Source organism: Phasianus colchicus, chromosome 23, assembly GCF_987193195.1.
Source record: "Phasianus colchicus chromosome 23, bPhaCol1.hap1.1, whole genome shotgun sequence".
Taxonomy (NCBI): Eukaryota; Metazoa; Chordata; class Aves; order Galliformes; family Phasianidae; genus Phasianus; species Phasianus colchicus.
This window is the reverse complement of record NC_143458.1, coordinates 7,038,120-7,057,535: the sequence shown is the minus strand read 5'-3', so window position 1 is coordinate 7,057,535 and position 19,416 is coordinate 7,038,120. Positions and strand designations below refer to the sequence as shown.

Here is a 19,416-nt window from a genome sequence, read left to right as displayed (position 1 = left end):
ACGAGGGGCCAAGAACCCATTTTGGTTCTAAACGCTCCCCTCGCTGCTCGAGGACATCGCGTGCAACGCTCTTCGGCAAGCCCTCTCCCCTCCCTAACCCTAACCTCCCTCCACGCGGTTCTGCAGTTCCGCCCCGGGGCGGTTCCACGCGGCCACCGCCTCCTCCACCGCGCGCACGTTCCACGCCGAGCGTTGCAAAGGGGCTGCGGGGCACGCGGCTGCTGCCCGCGGCGGGGCCGTTGCAGCACTGCCGGCCATACCCAATGGGATGCAATAGATTCCTGTAATCCCGCCCCATGCTGCAGTTCTCCAGCAGCGGTTGCAGCCATTGTAGCTGTCAATACAGCATTGACAGTATAGCGCTCTCTCTCTTTTTTTTTTATCTTTTACTATCAGCATACTCTAGCAAAAAAAGGCCTCACTTTAAGAAATGAGTTTTCATCACTCACGGACATGGTCTTAGCTGAGCTGGGAAATGGAACCCTTATTTCAAGTGACAAAATAGCCATCTGCATGAATTCACACCTGCCATGATGTCACTCAGAGTTACACTGATAGCATTTTTTAATCTTCAGTTTACTTGCTTAGAGTCAGCTTGGAGTTGACACAGATGTGGGGCCACGCAATGTTATCAGTCACACCAAATACTGCCTTGGTTTTCTGCTCAGAGCAAATGCAAAGCTGTGTGGCGACAAGCTGAAGTGTGTTGCTTTGCCTGCAGATATTGCTGGGAGGAAGCACTGCTGGAGATATGGAGAATCCAAATGCTCAAAAGAGGGCTTTGTGAGCTGGTAAAAGCATAGAGGAGGGAATGTGTTCTCAGCAGTAAATGACTTCTTTCATAAAAACAGTTTTGCAGAAAAACTGTGTCACTGTCACCAGCAGTGCAGTAGCTGCTGTGACTGGAATTAAAAAAGGACACAAGTTATGGGGAGAAATTCAGTCCCAACACTGCCATGGGCAAAGATACTGGAGCTGGAAGTGTCTGAGCACTGCAGGGTGTCATGGGTGGAGTTAACTTTATAAAAATAGAATAGAATGGCATGGAACATGGAATGGAATGGAATATGGAATGGAATGTGGAATGGAATAGAATGGATGTGATGAAGTGGAGTGGAGTGGAGTGGAATGGAGTGAGTAGGATAGGACAGCATAGAGTAGAATAGAATAGAATAGAATAGAATAGAATAGAATACAATACAATACAATACAATACAATACAATACAATACAATAGAGAAGGACCTTTAAATCCTTGCATTGTCACAATGCTGTAACTGTGAGATGGGGTGGGACCATGGGAACCCTTTGTACAGCTCAGCGGTTTTCTCAAAGCAGAAAGCTTTTCCAGAGCTGCTGGACTGCAAAATGCTGCTTTCCTTCTCCCAGATGCAGTGTGCTGTGTGGCCAAGCAGCAGTGAAACCATGATGTGTTATCTCACATACGCAGCCTCAAAGCCTTCCCAACAGAATTTTCTACCCTATAAGAAATCCTTCAGTTTCACAGTGTTTTGAGCCCATTTGTTAAAAACACAGCAATGCAACAAGACCTCTATGCTAGCTTGCAAAAACAAAGGAATGACATTAGGGAAGCTGGAAATTTCCAGCAGAGTTCCAGCAAATCCTATAGCATCGCTGGGTCTGAGAACTGCGTATCCTGGGATGCAGGAGCAGTGCTGCCCTGTGCATCCCTGCAGTGCATCACACCGACAGCCATGGCACAGCATAACCTCCAACTGGGGGTACTGGGTCTGCTGTTCACTCGGGGTGATGACTCAAGAACAGTGATGGATGTATGGCTCCTTACAAAAAAAGGAAAAAAAGCACTGAAGTAAGAGGGAAAAGGGATTTTTGCATAGTTAATATATATATATTTTTAAAGATCTTATTTCAACTTTATCTCATTTATATATATATACACACATAGTCTGCTTTTTGTAATGGATGCGATATATTTGTATGCTTGCAAGAACGCATGAATAAATAAATATACATATATTAAAGGGAGGGGAGAATGGTGTATTGTGGGGGGTGCATGATTCAAAGAAAGGTTGTGAGGAGGATGAGGAGGGTGAGGATGAGGGCGGGGAGGAGGAAAAGAAGGTGAAAAGTAGAATGATCTGGAGGACAAGGAGGAGGAGGAGGGTGAAGATGAAAGTGATACTGATGATACTGATGGTGAAGAGGACAAGTATGAAGAAGGCAAGATGCGAATGATGGTGCGGGCCCCCGCGCCCCCCCTTCCTTTGCCCTTCCCCGGGGATAAGGGGGCGAAGGGGGGGGGGGGGAGGCGTGAGCTCTCCAGGTGACGTCACCCCTCACCCCCCTATCAACCCGTTCCGCGCCTGCGCAACGCGTCCGCCCCCCCTTCCCCCCCGTCAACCTTCTCCCGAAGCGCGGAGGATGCGGGGCTGCAGGTGGGTGCGGGGCTGGGGGGAGGACATGGTGGGGGGGGACCCTTGTGTGGTGCGGGAGAATGCAAGCAAATAGGAAGGTTGGGGTGCAGTCGGGGGGGGGGGGGTGGAGTGCACGGTGGGGGAGTGTGTGAATGAGTTGAGGGGGTTGCAAAGGGCGTTGCATGTATGCGGGGCGGGGGCGGGGGTGGGGGACGGGCGAAAGATTTTGGAGGTGCAGCGCGGTGGCCTGCGGGACTCTGGGGGACATCACTGCGCAGTGTGAGAACATCGCATCAGGGTGCCCCTGTGGGGGATGCGTTGGGCTTGTGCACGGGTCGTAGGGATGGGATTCTGGGGCTGCTCGGTTGTGGGGGGGCAGCAAGGAGCTGCCTGCCCCCCGCGGTACTCGATGCGCTTCAGCAGCCGTGCGGAGGTGATGCGCAGGCGCTGCGCGACGGGATGGGAGAGGTCGATGTGGGGTTGGGGGGACATTTTGGGGCGCATCGGGGGGGCCATGCACTGAGCTGCACGTATGAGGGATGCTGGCAGGAGCATGCGCAGTGCACACATGCGGGTGTATGTAGCGGAGAGCTTGGGGGCACAAAACAGGGTACGTGTGAATGGTGCAGGTGTGCACAAAGCTGGTGCACAATGGTGCACAAGTGCATAGTGCACACCTAAGTGTATATACAGCCTGTTGTGCTGCCGTGTGTGCAGCCACCCCAAATACATGCAGCCCTCGAGCATGCAAACAGCACTGTGTATGCGTGCATCTTCACGTGCACCCATGGTGTGCAAACATGTGCCTTGCACCTGTGCACCACCGTATGTACAGGGCTGCAAGTGTGCAGAGCTGCAGATGGGCACAGGATCCACCTGCACTCAGATTCACCTGTAGGTATGTACCCCTTCTATGCATGCACCCTGACAGTCATGCGCTCCCAGCTGTGCATCTGTGCACTGTGCACACATGCACTCTTGCATATATGTGCCTCTATGCAGTCATGCACTCCCTCCACATGCAGAGCTACATGCCTGCACTGGATTGCATGCCTAGAGGATGCTTCTGGGATGCTGCTGAGGTGCTACCAGGGGTTTACTAAAATCCATCAAAATAGAATGCTGGTAGTGCTGGATTTTACTGAGATACTGCGAGCATACTCTACTACTAAGATACTGCACAGCTCAAATAGCATCAGGGTACTACTGTGATACTGTTGAGATTTTTTCACAACACTGATAAGGTGCTATTGGAACAGTATTCAGTTTTTAGTAGGATGCTACTATGATACCAATGGAATACTGCTGAGCTACTACTAGGGAATGAGGAGAGGTAGTGGTAAGATGCTTCTGGGGTACTATCAAGGCAGTACTCAAGGAAGCTTTTGGGATACTGTCAGCACACTGTTGATAATAGTGTGATACTTTCAGGTGATATAGTATGAGGCTACTACTGAGATATTAATGTTTCAGTAAAAAATGCAGTGATGCAATACTTTAGCTGCACTATCAGGGCAGCAGTAAGATACTCTTAAACACTTTCTACTAGTAAAGAGTATTGGGATAGTACTAAGAGGCTACAACTTATTACTATAGCACTGCTGAGGTGCTATGAAGACAGTACTAAGATGCTCTAGGGATACTATTGAGCTACTACCAAGATACAACTGAAGTACTACTGGGATACTACTGGCACTGGGATTACAGCCAGCAAAGGGAATAGGAAGCCCTGTTGACACAGCCTGTGAGCAGCAGGTGCCTCATGGGCACCTTGTCCCCACAGCTAAGACGGCAGTGGTGGCAAGGAGGATGGAGGCACCCCTGGTAAGCCTGGAGGAAGAGTTTGAGGAGGGGCCTGGGGACAATGGAGGGGCCCCTCAACGCACCATGGACCCAGCACTGGCTGAGCTGGAGAGCTTCTCGACCGAGATGATGAGCTTCAAATCGATGGAGGACCTGGTGCAGGAGTTCGATGAGAAGCTCACCGTCTGCTTCCGCAACTACGATGCCACCACTGAGGGCCTGGCTCCTGTGAGAGGCCGGCTGCAGGCACAGGAGGAGGAGGAGCACCTCCAGGATGAGGAGTGAGTAAGGCCCCTTCCTGCTGGGAACATGGGTCTCCTCGCATTCCCATCCCCGTGTTGTTGCATGATCATGCAGCGCACCAAAGTTTTGGTGCAGTAGCCTGTGAGTATGCTCCCTTAGGGCCTCTGTGCCTCCTTATACCTCTGAGACTTCCCTTACATCATGGCATAGCTGTGCATCTGCATGGAGTTTCTGTGTGGTGTCCTACAAATAGGACACATAGGACACTTGGGCCTGCATGCCTCTGCGCAGCACTCTGAGATACACCTCACCCCCAGCATGGAAACCTGCTTGCCCCATTGCAACATGATTGTGCGGGTAATGGTGTTGTGTCCTATGAGCAGGGCACATCTGGGGGCTGTGCACCTCCTTGAGTGCTTGCAGGTTACCCTCCAGGTGCAAAACAGGCCCTTCCCTCACAGCATGGTAATGCAATACCGTGGAGTATCTGTAGTATCCACAAGTAGGCACATCAGATGCTCCACATTGCAGCGGCCCAGGCTTTGTGAGGAGAGCCAGGGGTAAGTGTGAACTGTGAGTAAGGTGTGAGTAGGGCTCAGCCCCCTCCTTGCAATGTAAAACTGTGCACAAAGTGGGGGCAAAATCTGCCCAGTGCTGCCTGTCTGGCCAAAAGCATCATAGTGGCATTTGCATTGAAATCTAATTTTCACTCAAAACCTTTTTCTTGGTAGCAAAAGGCCATGTAGGGGGCAGAATTTATGTTTTTTATTTTATTTTTGTCCAGGGGTGTTGACATACAAACACCTTTCTAACGGATTTCTTTTTGCCTGTTTAATTGAGATTATTCCCCAGGCTGCACTTCCTAATGCTGATTTTTCACCAAGCAAAGTGGTTATTTTCAAACCAAAAGCTCCCAGATCTTTTTTTCAGCTGTTTTTGTATTTTTTCTGTGAAAAATCAGTCTTTTTGCAGAGAAAAAATGCATTTTGGCAGAACGCCCGGAAGGCAGCACTGCCACCAGCAGCCCATGGTGCCACTTTGTGCTGTGGATTGTGTCATTTTGGGTCAGTTTGGGCAAAACAGGCTTTTTTTTTCCCCACTCCTCAATGAGCCCTGTGTGCATGGATGGGGGATGGGTGGAGGCCTTAAAGGCACCGCTTTCCTCTAATTATTAACCAGCTATTGCCATAATTAACCTGGAAATCTGTGGCTCATTCTGCAAGGTGCTGGTTCTTTAAGAGCAGAAAAGAAGCAAATTTTTGCTTTTTCTTTGTTTGTAGCTTTTTTTCTTAAAATTGGGAATACGAATTTTTTTTAATGTCCCATTTTTATGCATTGTGAAATATGTGCATAAGAGGAAATTAAAATCAGATGAGGAGGGAGATGAGATGAATATCCCAAAATGAGCGTTTTTATGGTTGGTTTGGAGCTGGGGGCAATTAGAGAGGGGAGGCTGTTTTGGGGTGATTTAGGGGGAACTGGGATTATGCTACAGATACAGATAACGTGCACACTTTTTTAAGGTGTTCTGAGGCAGAATTTGGGGTGTTTTGGGATGTTTTGGGATGTTTTACACATCTCAGTGGTGGTGAGGGAGTGACCACCAGGCAATGATTAAGAATATTTCAGGGTGTCCTGGGGCTCGTTTTGGGATGCATTGTGGTATTTTGGCATGCTGTTTCAGGATGGCTTTCTGGGAGGCAGCACTTTGGGGCATTTTGAGGTGTTTTGATGATCCCCACTCAACACCTACCTCCCTGCAGAGTCTGGGATGCTCTCACTGATGGCTTTGTCCCCCGAGGCTCCCCCCGGCCCTGGATGCACCCTGACGCTGAGGCCCCTGATGGCACCGATCCCCAGGTATGGCTGTGACACCCTTGGCACCCCGAAGCCCTGTTGTCCCCGTGTGACCCTCATGGTGATTGACAGCTGTCTGTCAGCCCCAAGACTCAGCAACTGTTGGGGAGGAGCAGAGCCAGGGCACTCAAGACCACCTACAAATGGCATTTTTGGGTGGCTGTCCTTACATGCATCCCTAATGTAGGGGATGTATGTATTCCAAGGGACAGTGACTATAAAGGGTAAGATTAAGTACTTGATTTGGCAATTTGGTCCTTGCCAATCTGTTCCCAAACTGGGAGGAAAATACTGTTTACTTCATTGTAATGAGTTCATGCTATGAAGAGCTATGTTTGGGGTTGTGGGACGGCATAAAAAATCCACTGAATTGAGCCTGTTTGGATGTTGTGCAACCTGTCACTAGAGAAGAGCATCCTCATCCACCACCTCCATCTATTTCCTTCCATGGCTTCACTATCCAAAATTTCCCTGTCATCTCCCTTACGTGTTGTCTCCATTCAGTCTCTTCATGCAGCATCCTTATTGCTCTCTTCCAGTACCTGAAAGGTGATTGCAGTGAGTGTGGGACTGGTTTCTTCTCACTGGTGACAGGATGAGGGGAAATGGCCTCAAATTGGACCAGGGGAAGTTTAGGTTGGATATCAGGAAACATTTTACAGAAAGGATTGCTAAGCTCTGGAATAGGCTGACCAGGGAGGTGGTTGAGTCACCATCCCTGGATGTGTTTAAAAACTGGTTGGATGTGGTGCTCAGGGACATGATTTAGCAGAAAGTTGTTAGAGTTGGGATAGTATGGTTAGGTTGCGGTTGGGCTTGATGATCTTTTAGGTCTTTTCCAATCTGAGCAATTTTACATTTCTATGATTCACCCATCAAACTTGTCCCCATCCATCATTTCCACCCAACATCACCATTTGAAGTTTCTGTCTAACACCTCCGGCAACCCCAGCCAGTACGATCCTCCACTGCATCCCCATCCAACATCCCCATCCATTGTTTCCATCAAACACCTCATACGTCAACATCTCTCCATACAATACTCCTATCCAATGCCTCTGATCTAACACCTCCATCCAAAACCCCTATCCACTGTCTCTATCCAACAGCTACATCCAGCTCTCCCATCCAATGTCTCCTTGTCAATTCTTCCCATCCAGCATCTCCCATCCAGCATCTCCATCCAACATCTCTCCAGTGTAAGCCCCACAGGCAGTGCATCCGCAGTGCTGTGGTTCTGGTAGTTCTTCCCATGAGCTACAGGGCTATGCCTGTGCCTTTGCCATTCCCGTACTTGCACCAGGCAGTGCCTGTGGTGCCACCAAGGTGACCAGCTTGTCTCCTGCAGCTCTGTGAGAAGGAAGATGAAGAGGAAGAGCTTGCTGAGAGAAGCGAACACGACTCAGGCATCAATGAGGAACCTCTGCTGACAGCTGAGCAGGTACCTACACCCAGACACGTGGACGTCTCTGTAACACTGGGCTCACACTGCTCAGGACACAAAAAGGCTAAATCCACTTGTTTTGGGATAGTAGAGCATATCTGTAGACAAGGTTGCAAAACTCAGATGTTGGATGCAGGGTGCAGATGTGGGATGATGTGGGCTACAGAGTGCAGATGTGGGACACTGGTGCCTCACAGGTCATTGAGGAGCTGGAGGAGCTGATGCAGAGCTCGCCTGACCCTGAGGTGGATCCTGAGGGTGATGAGGATGAGGAGGAGGAAGAAGATGAGGAAGAGGATGCTGAGGCCAATGCAGAGGGTGATGATGGAGGCAGAGGCATGGAGCCCATCATCCTGCGTGAGCTGCACACCTTCTCCCCCACCTTCAACAACAACTGCTCCCATGAAGGTATGGGCAGTAGGAGCCACGCACAGCCCTTTCTGGGTGCAATTTTCACCAAATTGGACATCAGGAGGTGGCTCTCTGGAAAAAATGAGCCCTCTGAGATCTTTCTTATAGCATGGTTATAGATGGTCCTGTGTTTCAACAAGCATGAGCACGTTTTGCAAAATGTCTCCAGCATTGTGCACTGCACTAAGTGCATGTTGCTAAGTGACACGTGCCATTCTAAGCATGCCACGCAATTGACGTGTTCATTTTGAAAAAATGTCTCACTTGTTCTGTGCATCGCTATTTGCATTCTGCACTTTTCTGATGGCACTGCTGCATGCGTATGACTGCATGCAGCAAGGTCTTCCCTGAGCCATGCTTGGTGCATTTTCCTAATTTGCTGACTTGCACCATACACCAGACATTTTCCAAAATACATGGGAAATTTTATGATACTTTTTAATAATTGCACCAGGTTTTCCCCCAGATATACCTTGTCTATGTTTCACTGACAGCAGAGAGGGTTTCCCTAATCTTACCAGGCATTTTGATAATTGCTCTGTATATTCCCTAACTGTACTTAGTGCTTTTCATTTACTGCACCATGCATGCCATTAATTGCGTCAGGCACTTCCATAATTGCTCAGGGCACTTTGTTCTGACACCGGGCACTTCAGCAATTGTGCTATGACAGTGCTGGGTGCTCCAGCAATGCACTGAGCATTTCACTGATCACAAAGCAGTAAAAAGGTTACAGTGTGCATTTCACTGATTATAGTGTGCATTTTGTTAATTATCCCTAGAATTTTACTGACTGTAACTCATGCTCAAATAATTGCACGATGCATGTCACTAATTGCCTCAGATATTCCTGTAATTGCATCATTCATTTTGATCATTGTTCCAGGTATTTCACTCATGCACTGTGCTTTTGCTGAGTGCACTAGGGGTAGCTCTCACTGCATGAGGAATGCCATTAGTTGCCCCAGACATTCCATAATTGCAATGTGCATGTCACTAATTGCACCAGGTGCTTAACTAATATACCGCGCCTTTCACTGACTGCATCAGAAATAACACTCACTGCACCATGCATGTCACTCATTGCACTGGACCTTTGCTAACTACAACATGCATTGCACTGGGCATCCCAGGCATCCCACCAACTGCACCTTGCACGTAAGGCCTTTTTGTACAGTGCATGCACGCTGTGCACCCTAACGATGATGCTGGCGGCAGGGCTGGAGCAGCTGACGGCCGGGGAGCTGGCAGCGGCAGCAGGGCGCGCAGAGGCAGCGAGCCGGGCACTGTCGGCTGAGCTGGTGGCCCAGCTGGCACGGCGGGATGAGCTGGCCTTCGAGAAAGAGGTGAAGACGGCGTTTATTGGGGCACTGCTGGCCGTGCAGGGGGAGCAGCGGGAGCAGCGGGAGGCCGCACGCCGCCGCCGCCGCGACCGTGGGCTCAGCCTGCAAGGAGGTCGTCCCGAGCGTGGGGGACACATGCCCAGAAAGGTGGGGATGGGGTTGACCGACATATGGACGTGAGTCTGGGGGAGGTGGGGTGTGGGGTCCTGTGGATGTGGAGATGGCATGGGGTGGGATGGGGTAGAATGGGGTAGAATGGGATGGAATGAGATGGGATAGGATAGCATAGGATCAGACGGGATGAGATGAAGGGACATGGGATTGAGCAAATGGAGGACATTGGACATGGACAGGACACATGGTGTGGGGATGTGAGGATGGGATAGGGTGACAGGGAGGTGGGTCGGGGAGATGGGGGGATATTGGTGCCCAGGGTGGTGTTCTTATGCCAGGAGGTGACAGGATAATGCATGTTCCCAGAGGTTCAGCATGGAGGGCATCTCCAGCATCCTGCAATCCGGCCTGCGTCAGACCTTTGGCCCCACTGCGAACGAGAAGCAGGTGCCTTTTCCCCTCGACTTGCCAAAATCTGTCCCCTTCCACTCCTTGCTCTGCACACCCCTTTGTGTGCCATTTTTGCCCTTTTTCATCCCTTCAGTCCTCCCTAGCTAGGGGTGCATGTGCATTTGAGCACAACTTTTGCAGTATCCTCTTAACTCAACAGCCCCCCAAACATCTGTAAATTAAATGCAATTGCTGGAAAGTTGCAGCTGTATTTTGCACTTCTGCTTTTGTACCAATTTGGGGTGGTTTGCATCAGTGAGGTGTAAAAAAGAGACAGCTTCATGGCATGGAGGTGTTTTGGGGGCATTTTTCTGCTTTGCAGTATCTGAACACAGTGATTCCCTATGAGAAGAAGGGTTCGCCGCCCTCCGTTGAGGATCTGCAGATGCTCACCAACAGTGAGTCCTTGCTTGACCCATATTGAATCACCATAACGTGGCCAATTTGGAGCACAAACACACAATTTGCATTGCTGCAGTGCCCACAACTTAGATGATTTTTTTTTTTTTTTTTACATTTTTTCAACACAGCCAGTTGGGGGTGCAGCCACCTTTTTTGCAATCAGATGCATGACACTAATGCAGCACAGCTGGTTTGGAGGAGAAACACTATTTTATATCAGTGAAGCATTGTGAGTTCTCAGACATTGTTGTCTGAGAAATTGTTGTCTGAGTTGTCTCATTTGCACCACTGCAGCAAATCAAAGCTTCGCATCAGCATGGCTGCTGTTGGTTTTTGCATCACTGTGATCCACTCACATTGGGAGACATTTTGTACCCCCTTGGCATGGCCAATGTGGGGCACAATTATTCATTTTGTATCAGCATGCCCAGAGCAGTTTGGGGTACAGTTCCCCATTTTGCATTGCTGTAGCACAGCTGATTTGCAGGTCCTCCCCCGCCCCCTTTCCCATTTTTACAGCCCACCTCAGTGCCAACTTGGGTGGAAAACTCCATTCTGCATCACCTGAGTGTGGTTGATAGGGGTGAAAATGCTCCATTGGGCTACTGTCAGGATGGGTACACTGTGGTAGTGCCTCTGTGATGGTGTGGGGCTGTCTGGGGACAGAATAGGGGTATGTGGGATACATGGACTGTGCTCAAGGTCCTTTTCCACTGTGCAGTCCTGTTTGCCATGAAGGAGGGGAATGAGAAGGTGCCCACGCTGCTGACGGACTACATCCTTAAAGGTACCTGCATGTGCCCCGTGCATCCCCCCTGCATCCTCCATACCCCAATGGCATTCCCCATTTTATCACTGTGCATCCTTTCTACATTTCCCTTACCCTCATGCACGTCTCATGCAGTGCTCATGCATTTTTTGTGCATCCCTTATATCTCCCTTGCACGTTGGGTGCATCTCCTGAGCATCCCTCCTGCATCCTTACAGCATCCTCATGGGCCTTCATATGTCACTGTCCATACTCCTTCATCCCCTGTGTATCCATCCATGGCCCTTCTGCATCCATTGGGGATGCCTGGGCACCCCTAATGCACCATTGTGCATTTCTCTCCTTTGAATCTCCTTTGTGTGCCTCATGCATCCTTCATGCATCTCCTGGGCATTCCTTGTGTATCACCTGCTCATTCTCCTGCATCTTTTGTGCATCCCCCATGCGCTCTTTGTACATCGCTGCATGCCCTAGTGCATCCCCTGTGCTCCCTTTTGTACCTGCCTTGTGAATTCCTCATGCATCCTTTCTGTTTTCCTCCTGTATCCTCTTACATTCCATTTACAGCTATTGTGCAGCCTCATTCAAACATAAGCACCCTCATTATGAATGCTTGTGCACACTCATGAATGCTCACACATAGTTGTGTATACAAACCCTCAAGCATACATGTGCACCCCCATGCATACTCATGCAGCCTACTGCACACTCATGCATCACTGTGCAGCCCTGCACATCCTTGTGAACCCTCCTGCAGCCCTGTTACCTATGCATCACTCTGCAGCCTCCTGCACCTTAGTGCAGCCCCGTGCACACTTGTGCACGCTCACCTTTCTCTTTGCAGTGCTCTGCCCAACCTGATGCAGTGCAACCCTGCACCCCCAAACTTCAGTACCCCCAGAAATGGGGCCAGTCACATGGAAACAGGTCACCTGCACCTCCCCGGCCCACATCCCCCCAAACCTTTGCACAGCTGGGAAATAAATAATTTGTTTCATTAATTAAGCAACTGGCATCCTGTGTCTTCTTCCCCTGCATTCAATTAATAGAATTATAGAATTGCTCAGGTTGGAAAAGACCTTAAAAGATCATCAAGTCCAAGCGCAACCTAACCATACTACCCTAACTCTAACAACCCTCTGCTAAATCACGTCCCTGAGCACCACATCCAAACTTTTTAAACACATCCAGGAATGGTGACTCAACCACCTCCTGGGGAGCCTATTGCTTAACAACCCTTTCTATAAAGAAGTTCGTCCTGATACCCACCCTAAACTTAACCCTGGTGCAACTTGAGGCCATTTCCACTCGTCCTGTCACCAGTAAGAAGAGATCGAGCCTGCTCTTTCTGCAGTCACTTTTCAGGTATTTGAAGAGAGCAATAATGTCTCCCCTTAGCCTCCTTTTCCCCAGACTCAACAGCCCCAGTTCTTTCAGTCACTCCTAGTAGAACATATTCTCCATGCCCTTCACCAGCCTTGTTGCCCTTCTTTGGACCTGCTCCAGCACCTCAACGACCCTTCTGTACTGTGGTGCCCAAAACTGACACAGTACTCAAGGTCAGGCCTCACCAGTGCCGAACACAGGGGCAGGATGACTTCCCTGGTCCTGCTCACCACACCATTCCTGATACCAGCCAGGATGCCATTGGCCTTCTTGTCCGCCTGGGCACACTGCTGGCTCATATTCAGCCCACTGTCCATCAGTACACCAAGGTCCCTTTCCATCAGGCAGCTTTCCATCCACTCCTCCCCAAGCCTGTAGGGTTGCCTGGGGTTGTTGCAACCAAAATGCAGGACCCGACACTTGGCCCTATTGAAACTCATACAATTAATCTCAGCCCATTGATCCAGTCTATCCAGGTCCCTCTGTAGTGCCTTTCTCCCCTCTGGCAGATCAGCACTTCCTCCCTGGGTGCCGTCTGCAAACTTACTGAGGGTGCACTCAATCCCCTCATCAAGATCATTAATAAAGATGTTAAATAGAAGTGGCTCCAGTACCAAGCCCTGGGGAACACCACTCATGACCGGCAGTCAACTGGATTTAACTCCACTGACCACAGCTCTTTGGGCCTGTTCATCCAGCCAGCGTTTCACCCAGTGGAGCGTACGCCCATCCAAACCATGGGCAGCCAGCTTCTCCATGAGAATGCTGTGGGGAACAGCGTCAAAGGCTTTACTGAAGTCCAGGTAAATCACATCGACAGCCTTACCTTCATCCACTAAGCAGCTCACCTTGTCATAGAATGAAATCAGGTATATCGAACAGGATCTATCATTCATGAACCCGCACTGACTGGGCTTGATCCCCTGGCTGACCTTTAATTGATCCGTGATGGCTCCTGAGATTATCCATTCCATAACCTTCCCTGGCACTGAGGTGAGACTGATAGGTCTGTAGCTACCACAATCATCTTCCCAGCCCTTCTGGAAGATGGGTGTCACATTTGCCAGTCTCCACTCCACTGAGGCATCCCCGGTTAACCAGGGGATGGAGCAGGTCCAAAACCCTCTCATCCTGCATTACGCAGGGGAAAAAAGTTATTTTGCAGCTTTTGGGTAGAAAAATGTACTTTTTGTGGGTCATGGTTATTCAGCATTTTGCAAAACAGGTATATTTTGGGGTAACAAGCTGCTGGATGCTTAATAGGCAAGGATTCCATTTTGGGAAGAATCATGCTGCTTTGGGGTGTGTCACTTATTTTGGTTGCTCATCTGTGGGAAAAGACACTCATTTTGGAGGAAGAGACAAATTCTAGGGGACAGTTAATCATATTTGAAGAGCATTCCTCATTTTTGGGAAGCAACATTCGGTGGCATAGTGCTTATTTTGGTGTCAGGGCAGCTCCCACTGATTTTGGAATGCGTCACTCATTTGGAGGCACATTGCATATCTAGAGAAGCAGAGTTCATATTTGGGGATAGTCCCTCATTTTGGGGAAGCATAGTTCATACTGGAGGTAAATCACTCAGTCTCAGAGATCTTCACAGAGGGATATCACTTTCGTAAGTACGAATCCTTTTGGGGTTGCACCACTCGTTTGTGGATTTGAAGTAATTCACTCATTTTAGGAAAATATGCCTATTTATAGGTTGCCCATTTGGGGGTTATTCACCTATTCCGGCATTCCATTTGTCCTTCATCATCCTCACCTCCACTAGAAAGAAGCTGACAATAAAATACAGCTGCAAAACCTCATCTCGTAGCACTTTATAATAAATGACATGAATTAATACTAAATTACAATGAATCCTTTATGAAATTACAGATTACATTCACGCCAGATCAGTATTGAAAAATAGGCTTTGCTGCCCATTGCATCACTTTGTTGCTGCGGCCTGTTTGGCTGCGGCTGCTGTTTTTTCTCAACTCTTCAAGAGCCAAAAGAAGGTCAAAATTGGCAATTCATGCAGCCGACAAAATCCTTCCTTATTACAGAAGAACAAACCCCACACTGCTGGGGAAGAACTTGCAGGAAAAAAAATCCTTTTTTTTTTTTTTTTTTTTTTAAACCTCCATGGAACTGAGAAGATGCCCTGTGTTACCTGGGCTGCTTTTATTCTCATGTTTTAAGGCAGAATTTGCCTTTTTGCTACCACTTGAAGCCCCTGAACACAGTGTTTTTGTACAGCTGCCCCCTAACAGCTCACTTGTGGCACTTGGGGGTGAGAAACCCAGTGTTTTCCTGCGCAGGTGGATGACACTGGGGAGATACCATCTTTTTGAATCTCCTTCCTCCTGGGCAAATCACTATTCAATTTGGGGAGAAAGGCTGCTGTTTTATTCCTATTTGGTACCAAAACACCTTGGAAAGGTCTTGCTCAGCCTCACATCCAGCCCAACTTTGCATCCAGTCTCAGCCCTGAAGGACAAGGCTGAATATTTTTTCCAGATTTGATGGGTTTTTAGCACATAAATTAAAGAGTTTGGGGACTTTCTTTTCCTGAAAGTCGCACGTAGAGTCACCAAATGGCCACAGCACTGGGGCCAAGACAGGGACATCTGAGCAATCCTGTGGGTCAAAAGCATGAAATTTTCCTCCAATCTGATAGGAAGCAGAATTGGAAACTTGGCAATTTTTTTTCCACATGCTGATATTTATGTGAATGACCTTTCTTTGTGGAAGCTTCCCCCAAAAATACATCAATCCTGTTTCTGTGGGGGTTTTTTTGCATCAAGAAATCCAAGAGGATGCAACAGCCCATGGTGGCATCTGAGCACAGTGGGGAAAATAGCCTCCCCTATAAATGCTTTCATTACCAAAAATGAAGGGAAAAGGGAGAAAACAAGGATAAAACCTGAAAGAAAACCTCAAAAAAAATCCGGCCACAATATGTGCCTTGTAAACACGTGTCCTTCACTGCCATGTGCTGATGTGGTGGCCCCAGTGCTCCCACAGGCAGATAGGGCATCTGTCAGGGCCTCCACAGTTAGATTTTTCCTCACCAATTTGTTGTTTTCTTGCTGTTTTTTGTCACTCTGGGAGAGGTCTCTTCTGGTGCCATCCATGATTTGGGGAGCACACAGGGTGAGCTACTCCAGTGAGTCACTGTGGTCCAAGCCAAGGTTAGCGCCAGGCGCAGCTGGGAGGCCACCGGGCTCTTCCTCCAGCTCCTCTTCCTCCTCTTCCTCCTCCTCCATCTCGTCCTCATCCTCCTCATCGTCGTCCTCCTCAGTGCCATCTAGGGAGTCCTCGTGAGCTGCAAGCATGGCCTGCTGCATGGCCATGGTGGCCGTGGCTGATGAGAGGGGCTGCAGGTTGTCCATGGCAAGGGAGCCTGAAATTAAACAGGTAAAAATAAAGACTCCCTGGATAATATAACAAGGACAGAAAAGTGCATAAACCTAATAGAACACAAAGGGACAGCTGTACTACACAAAATACTATGTCGGGGGCCCCATCTGCTCCACCCATCTCCTGAGGTCTAAATCTTACATTTAACTGCTGTATGTTTACTAAATAACAGGAAACTAACTTTTCAGGAAGAAGATGCCCAAAACGGTTTGTCAGAGCTTCTCTTCATCTTCTTTCTTCATCGAAACATAGAATTATTGTAGAATCACAGAATGGTTTGAGTTGGGAGGGACCTTAAAAAACCATCCAGTTCCAATCCCTGCTGTGTGGACACCTCCCAGTAGATCATGTTGCCCAAAGCTCCATCCAGCCTGGCCTTCACCAGGGATGGATGGACAGCTTCTCGGGCAATATTCCTTTCACCTTCTCACTTCATCTTTCTCTTCCTCTCCCCTCCCTTCTCCTCTCCTCTCTCTGCTTTAATCTCATCTCCTCTCTACTTTCCCCTTCCAAACACCTCAGCAAGAGGATCATCCCCATGTCAATGAGATGGTGGTGCCTGTCACAAGAGAACCATGACACTGCCATACAAGTGGCCCCACTGCCATCACCCTCGCGATGACCAACTGGATGGCCTGTTGTGTATGGGCTACTTCAACGTGTTTTTCCTTTAATCTTTAAATACCAACATCAGGCCATAATATAATGCATGGCCTTATCCAGGAGAAGCAGGGGCCACCAGGATTCTCCTTACCATCAGGATTCGTCCCTGAATTGCCACCTTGCTGCTGAAGGACACCAGCAGCGATGGAGTTGGGCCAGAACCGCTGAGTGGGCCGGTGCTGAGATTTGATTTTCTTGGCTTTAGGGGCTGGGTCTGGGTTGCTGGCATCAAGCATTGGTTGCAGGATGCGCCGGCGGGCATTGATGAACCTTTCCCAAGAAAAAAGCGGCCATTCAATTAAAAACTGTTTTAATTACTATATTAAGTAAACAATAACAATTTAATGAATTGTTATCTTATTTTTATATATATAATTACAATAAAGTCCTTTCAGAAGTGGTTTCATGGTGCAGAAAACTGTTTTTCTATCCCATTTCCCAAGCCACACGCCTGTTTCATTTGTCTGTGGCATGTTAAGCCATTGCTCTTAATTTTTCCAGCTATTAATTGCAGGAGGGAAAATACTGGCTGCTATGTTGAAATTGCCAGGAGAGGGCATTGAGACTTCACAAATGAACACTGGATTCATAGAATCAGTAAGTTGGAAGTGACCCATAAAGATCATCAAAGTCCAACAATTAACTAAGCACACAGCCACTGTACTGCCTAAAAATGACCCATAACCATTCACCCAATCCCTAAAAATAGACTAAATGAGACAGAATCGTTCAAAATCCATAAAATCTGTGAGGTGACAGCACAGGCCACCAGTGTGCTCACCAGTTATTGACTTGTAAGAGGGTCAGGTTGGTTTGGGCAGCAATTTGCCTCTTCTCATCCTCCGTGGGATAGGGGTGCTGGAAGATAGATGGGCAACAAAATGACATCCATGTATGTAAAGCAGCAGCCCCAATCAGGGGAAATGACACCTTTTTTTTTCCATCCCTCCCGCCCCAGTTTGATGACTTGTTGCATGTGCAAGGAACCATTGTCTCCCCTGCATCCTTAACTCTTTGCCAATGCTCTTCACCAAAAGCTTTACTTGAAGGAGAAGAGAATTTTTTTTGTTAGTTTTAGCGATTTTCTCTACTGTTTTCTAATAATGGTTGTCAGAAATTTCCACCCTGACTGCTGGAAAAAGGCATCTTGGAGCCGTTAACTGTACAGAACCCTTCTTCACATATCTGCAAATGTGGATGAAAATCAGACATTTGGCTTATTTCCCCCTCTGGTTTTGTTTGCTAAACATCAAGGTCATAATTTTGCCACCAGCAGTGAAAACACTCACCCCCTCAATGCTCCCAAAATAAAAGCAAAGCCACTTTGTGCCTTCAAATATCCCAAACTGAGACAAACCACCACTTCAATTTGTTCATTTTGAAGGATTTAAGGACATTTTTTTTTTTTCTTTCCAACTTTCAAAGCAGACTTTTTTCCCTTGTGCAACCCCTTGAGTGTGCTCTGCAGGGTGCACCAGTGGCTATGATGCTCACCATGAGGTGCTGGAAGAGCCAAGAACGCATGATGTTGGTGGCGTGTTTGGGCAGAACGCCCCGCTTGTTCTTGGACTTCTTGTCCTCGCCATCAAGGAGTGAGGTGAGATCCAGGTTCACCTGCCAGGAAGAGAATCAGCTCAAAAAGGTGATAAGCAACCCAAGAAACCCAAACAAAAATGAACTCAAAACGGGAACAGCGGAGCAGGAAAAACAGACCGTGGTAAGAACCTCCCAAATCCCATCAGTTTCCCAAAATCTGCATTAAATTCCCATTTTCCACCAGAATCTGTTTGCCCATTTAGTATCTTCATTTTTGCACCCAGTTTTGCAAAGGGCAATCGGCTTTTCCCAACTGCAGTGGCACCAGTGGGGACAACGCCATGCCAACTTTCAACATGCAATTAAGGAGGATAATTTACCATAATAAAAATACCACAACAAAACAGAGAACTATTTTTTACAGCCTGAGGTTAAAACTCTGTGATTCGTTAACTCCTTGTTCCTCACTCTGCTTATTCCAATTAATAGAGGAGAAACGTTGTGAGAAAATGCACTGCTTTTAGAAAAAAATTAAAAATAAATACACCGGGATGCTGCAAGAGAAGCTTTAATGATGTCGTGGGAAAAGAACTGAAACCTCAGTTAAAAAGATTTTTTTTCCCAGCTCTTCATCAAAACGCTTCTCCTGGATGAATTAAACATCAGCCTGGCAGGTCCCAGCGCTCCCATGAGCTCCAGATGAATAAATCACGCTGGCGGCGCAGGAAGAGCATCCGGAGGTGCTTGTCCAGGCTGCTCTCCCTGCCCTGATATTCCCCGCGCGTCTGTTTCTTGCACCTCAGAGGGCTTTGCTGCAAGATCCAAGCTGGTGACGGCAAGATATTAAAGAGGGAAAGGAGAAAAGAAGCCTTGAAGGCATTAAAGCCTGCTGCGGAGGTGTCTCCTCCTTCCAAAATATCCTTTTTTTCCACATGCATTTATGTCTGATAGCGTTAGGAGGCTCCTGCCATTAAGAATGTGCATGGGGGAATTGAGGCTGATCTGCCCCCAGGGAGCAGCGTGGGGGAGAGTGATATGCTTTGCCCAAATTCCTGAGGAATGACAGTGTTTGTAAGAGACTGTGGATGATGCAGGCTGCATGTAAACACGGATGGCAAGTTATCCCTATAAAGCAATTTCTACCCTAAATCATTGTCCTGCTGCAAAAAAGCAGAGAAACCCAGCATGGCT

General features: G+C 48.2%; 2 protein-coding genes across 4 annotated transcripts in view; one reads left to right on the top strand and one right to left on the bottom strand.

Moving 5' to 3' along the window:
- The first annotated feature begins 2,322 nt into the window (after window positions 1-2,322).
- Window positions 2,323-12,236, top strand: FEZ1 (fasciculation and elongation protein zeta 1). The gene is made up of 10 exons (XM_031599672.2): window positions 2,323-2,416; window positions 4,179-4,479; window positions 6,205-6,301; window positions 7,647-7,739; window positions 7,940-8,150; window positions 9,372-9,643; window positions 9,977-10,057; window positions 10,383-10,458; window positions 11,184-11,249; window positions 12,076-12,236. The coding sequence occupies exons 2-10, from the start codon at window positions 4,205-4,207 to the stop codon at window positions 12,090-12,092; spliced, it is 1,188 nt and encodes a 395-aa protein (XP_031455532.2). The 5' UTR covers window positions 2,323-2,416; window positions 4,179-4,204; the 3' UTR covers window positions 12,093-12,236.
- A 1,666-nt stretch (window positions 12,237-13,902) lies between these two features.
- The window catches only part of PKNOX2 (PBX/knotted 1 homeobox 2), a 66,456-nt gene continuing 60,942 nt past the window's right edge, over window positions 13,903-19,416 (bottom strand). For all 3 annotated transcript variants that reach the window (XM_031599673.2, XM_031599674.2, XM_031599675.2), the window contains 4 exons: window positions 18,184-18,303; window positions 17,471-17,547; window positions 16,781-16,959; window positions 13,903-16,009 (listed from right to left, as the gene is read on the bottom strand). In XM_031599673.2, the coding sequence (XP_031455533.1) occupies window positions 15,765-16,009; window positions 16,781-16,959; window positions 17,471-17,547; window positions 18,184-18,303 (621 nt within the window). In that variant the 3' untranslated portion in view covers window positions 13,903-15,764. The remainder of the gene's footprint in view (window positions 16,010-16,780; window positions 16,960-17,470; window positions 17,548-18,183; window positions 18,304-19,416) is intronic.